The sequence below is a fragment of the Etheostoma spectabile genome, chromosome 13 (assembly GCF_008692095.1).
Source record: "Etheostoma spectabile isolate EspeVRDwgs_2016 chromosome 13, UIUC_Espe_1.0, whole genome shotgun sequence".
In the NCBI taxonomy this organism is placed as follows: Eukaryota; Metazoa; Chordata; class Actinopteri; order Perciformes; family Percidae; genus Etheostoma; species Etheostoma spectabile.
Genome location: NC_045745.1, coordinates 4,595,239 through 4,598,768, shown reverse-complemented (window position 1 = coordinate 4,598,768; position 3,530 = coordinate 4,595,239). Strand labels below are relative to the sequence as shown.

The following is a 3,530-nucleotide window of genomic DNA, read 5'->3' as shown; positions in this document are numbered from 1 at the left end:
TTATATTTCTTTATTTATATTTCTACTCGAATATTTATACTATTTGTGGAACTGCAACACAAAGTTTCCCTTCAGGGATCAATAAAGTATTTCTGATTCTGATTCTGAAAAATGCCGATGGGGAAATGCCTAATTTCGGCCGATAATATCGGCCCATCAATACATCGGTCGGGCTCTAGTGCCCGGCCGGTATCATTCTGTGGAAGAATACCTTATTGAGGACCAAGATGGCCGGGGTGTCAGGGTGCTGGGCCAGGCATTTGAGCACCTCCAGGTCAAGCCTGCTGCACATCCATCTGTCTGCCACATCCACCAAGACCACCACTGGGAATGGACACGGTTCCGATTATAAACCCCTTGAAACTCATTAATAATACTTCCCTCCTAACGTTAGATCTGTTACACGAAAGCTGCAAAAAGAGAACTTCAGCTCAGGTTCAGCTAATAAACGGCTCAGAGTGACTTTAGATCGTACTTAGGTCAGCTTCTTTGACTGTGTTCCAGGGATCCACGAGCAAGGTCTTCTCCAGCTGGTGTCTGTGGAAACAGATGGTCCATTCATATATTACATTATATAATAACCCTGCACGTAGAACACAGAAAGAGAGAAGATGAAACAAAAGAGAAGAAAGAGAAAGGCACCTTTTGACCTTTGATACAGTGGTGAGACCAGGAGTGTCCAGTAAAATCTACAAAACACACAAACACTTTTTAAAGTTGGGTTTTTGAATAGCATTATTCATAATAGAACCTGACCGATAAAGGATTTTTAAGGCCGATACGAATATTTGATTTTTAAAAAATCCGATTTGTCGAAATATCGGCTGATATTTAAATTTAAAAACAAAATCCAGAAACGCGTAACAAAACATAAACAGATTTCCCTAACATTAGTTATTTGTAGTTATTTATGAGTTCTCACTAAAAACATGTGATAATAATTTGTTTTTATCAAAACAGAACAGAGGAACATCAAAATATATTAAAGGTAAAAATGTATAAAAATACAAACTTAAGATATATAACAAAAACACAATAACAAAAAAATAATCAGTGTTGCCAACAGGGACGTTGTAGAGCGTCCTCTGGTGGACAGACTATCAACGCCATCACTAACAGGCGTTGTACAGCGTCCTCTGGTGGACAGACTATGCAACGCCATCATAACAGGGACGTTGTAGAGCGTCCTCTGGTGGACAGACTATGCAACGCCATCACTAACGGGACGTTGTAGAGCGTCCTCTGGTGGACAGACTATGCAACGCCATCACTAACAGGGACTTGTAAGCGTCCTCTGGTGGACAGACTATGCAACGCCATCACTAACAGGGACTTTGTAGAGCGTCCCTGGTGGACAGACTATGCAACGCCATCACTACAGGGACGTTGTAAGACGTCCTCTGGTGGACAGACTATGCAACGCCATCACTAACGGACGTTGTAGAGCGTCCTCTGGTGGACAGACTATGCAACGCCATCACTAACAGGGACGTTGTAGAGCGTCCTCTGGTGGACAGACTATGCAACGCCACACTAACAGGGACGTGTAGAGCGTCCTCTGTGGACAGACTATGCAACGCCATCACTAACAGGGACGTTGTAGAGCTCCTTCTGGTGGACAGACTATGCACGCCATCACTAACGGACGTTGTAGAGCGTCCTCTGGTGGACAGACTATGCAACGCCATCACTAACAGGGACGTTGTAGAGCGTCCTCTGGTGGACAGACTATGCAACGCCATCACAAACAGGGACGTTTGTAGAGCGTCCTCTGGTGGACAGACTATGCAACGCCATCACTAACGGGACGTGTAGAGCTCCTCTGGTGGACAGACTATGCAACGCCATCACTAACAGGGACGTGTAGAGCGTCCTCTGGTGGACGACTATGCAACGCCATCACTAACAGGGACGTTGTAGAGCGTCCTCTGGTGGACAGACTATTCAACTCCATCACTAACAGGGACGTTGTAGAGCGTCCTCTGGTGTTATGAGCCATGTTTGAGCCATAGACTGTATATTATTGATATATATTAACGGTCTATGGTTTGACTCATGGTTCACAGGCCGCTTGTATTTTTTAAATGTATTTATTTTTATTTTTTTATCAGAATCATTTATTTGTCATTATAAATGATTCAGATGAATGAATATTTATTAAAAAAATAAAAAATAAAAAAAATTGGCCATTATAAATGCCGATACCAATATATTGGGAAAAGCCTAATATCGGTATATATCAATATATCGGTCAGGCTCTAATTCCTAATAAGAGACATAGAGAGGAGACATGAGAAAGGTCTTACTATCTGTGTGTCGTCCTCTGTCAGGACGCCCAGGGCACGGGACCGTGTAGTGTGAACTTTCTTGGAAACAGCGAACACCTTTAAGAAATAATCATTGGCTTTAGAAAACGGCCGCCATCTCATCCTCATCCTCAGATACATTATAATGTGTAGGCTTAAATAAAAAAGGACACTTAAGACAAAGACCTTTCTGCCAAGGAGCTGGTTGGACAACGTGGACTTCCCAGCATTTGGGGCCCCTATTATGGCAACTTTTAAAACCCTTGGATTGTCGGGCTGATCTGGCTGTCTCAGTAACAAAGATAACTGTTCACCTGGAAAACAGGCAGACAAGACGAGTCACTAGACAAGACAAGTAACTATGACAGCAGGAAACCAAAGAAAAAACAGAAGCAGATTAATGACAGCATGACGTCGGCAGAATATGGGCCCTGAATGTTTAGATGAGTGTGGTGATGTAAATCAGAGGCGGTGGTTTGATTACCGCTGCCCGGCGGAACTGAGGCTGGAAGGCGATAAAAAGCGCCGTCTGCCTCCGCTGCTTTGCCTTTCAGCAGTCGGTTGAGAAATGCGTCTGATGTAATAAAGCAAGCAGGAGTGAAGATAAATGGCTTCCTCCCTCCTCGGCTGCAGGCAGCGGTTCCTGTAAAGAAATCAACATCTCCGTCACTTCGCTGCCAGCGGGGCTGCAAGGGAACTGTTCAATTATGCGTACATGGATGTTAATATGACACAGCATAATACGGCATTCAGATGGTTCTCCTCAAAAACTCGTTATGGAGTGATTGTGCCGATTTAGGAACCACGGAAACTTCACTGTGAATGCTTTACACTGTTTTACACAAAAAAATGACACAGCCAACTGATGTCTGCTTGTTGCTAAAACGCGTTTTTATTTTTATTAATAGAATCGACAGTCGAAACGATTTGCCGATAAATCGATGGCCAGAAAACGGCCAATCGTTCTGATAGCCGATTAATTGTTTGTGTAATTTATCAAGAGAAAAATGAGGTTTCACCACTTTTCTCTATTTTATATTATTACAGTATTGTAAAAAGACATAAAAGGTTAAATATCGCTAAGGTTGGGGGTGTCTGGAAGCAATTTGAAGACATCACCATCTTGTGATGGACAGCTTTAACCATTTTAAAATATATATATTTTAGAGACTAAATGACTATTTGATTAGTTAGAAAAAAAAGATTGTCTCCATGGTGAAAAAA

At 42.4% G+C, this 3,530-nt stretch overlaps 1 protein-coding gene across 2 annotated transcripts in view; it reads right to left on the bottom strand.

Moving 5' to 3' along the window:
• The window catches only part of eral1 (Era-like 12S mitochondrial rRNA chaperone 1), a 10,162-nt gene that overhangs the window by 4,342 nt on the left and 2,290 nt on the right, over window positions 1-3,530 (bottom strand). For both annotated transcript variants that reach the window (XM_032533808.1, XM_032533809.1), the window contains exons 2-7: window positions 2,791-2,949; window positions 2,493-2,620; window positions 2,307-2,384; window positions 643-689; window positions 476-537; window positions 212-324 (exon numbers count right to left, since the gene is read on the bottom strand). In XM_032533808.1, coding sequence (XP_032389699.1) covers window positions 212-324; window positions 476-537; window positions 643-689; window positions 2,307-2,384; window positions 2,493-2,620; window positions 2,791-2,949 — 587 coding nt within the window. The remainder of the gene's footprint in view (window positions 1-211; window positions 325-475; window positions 538-642; window positions 690-2,306; window positions 2,385-2,492; window positions 2,621-2,790; window positions 2,950-3,530) is intronic.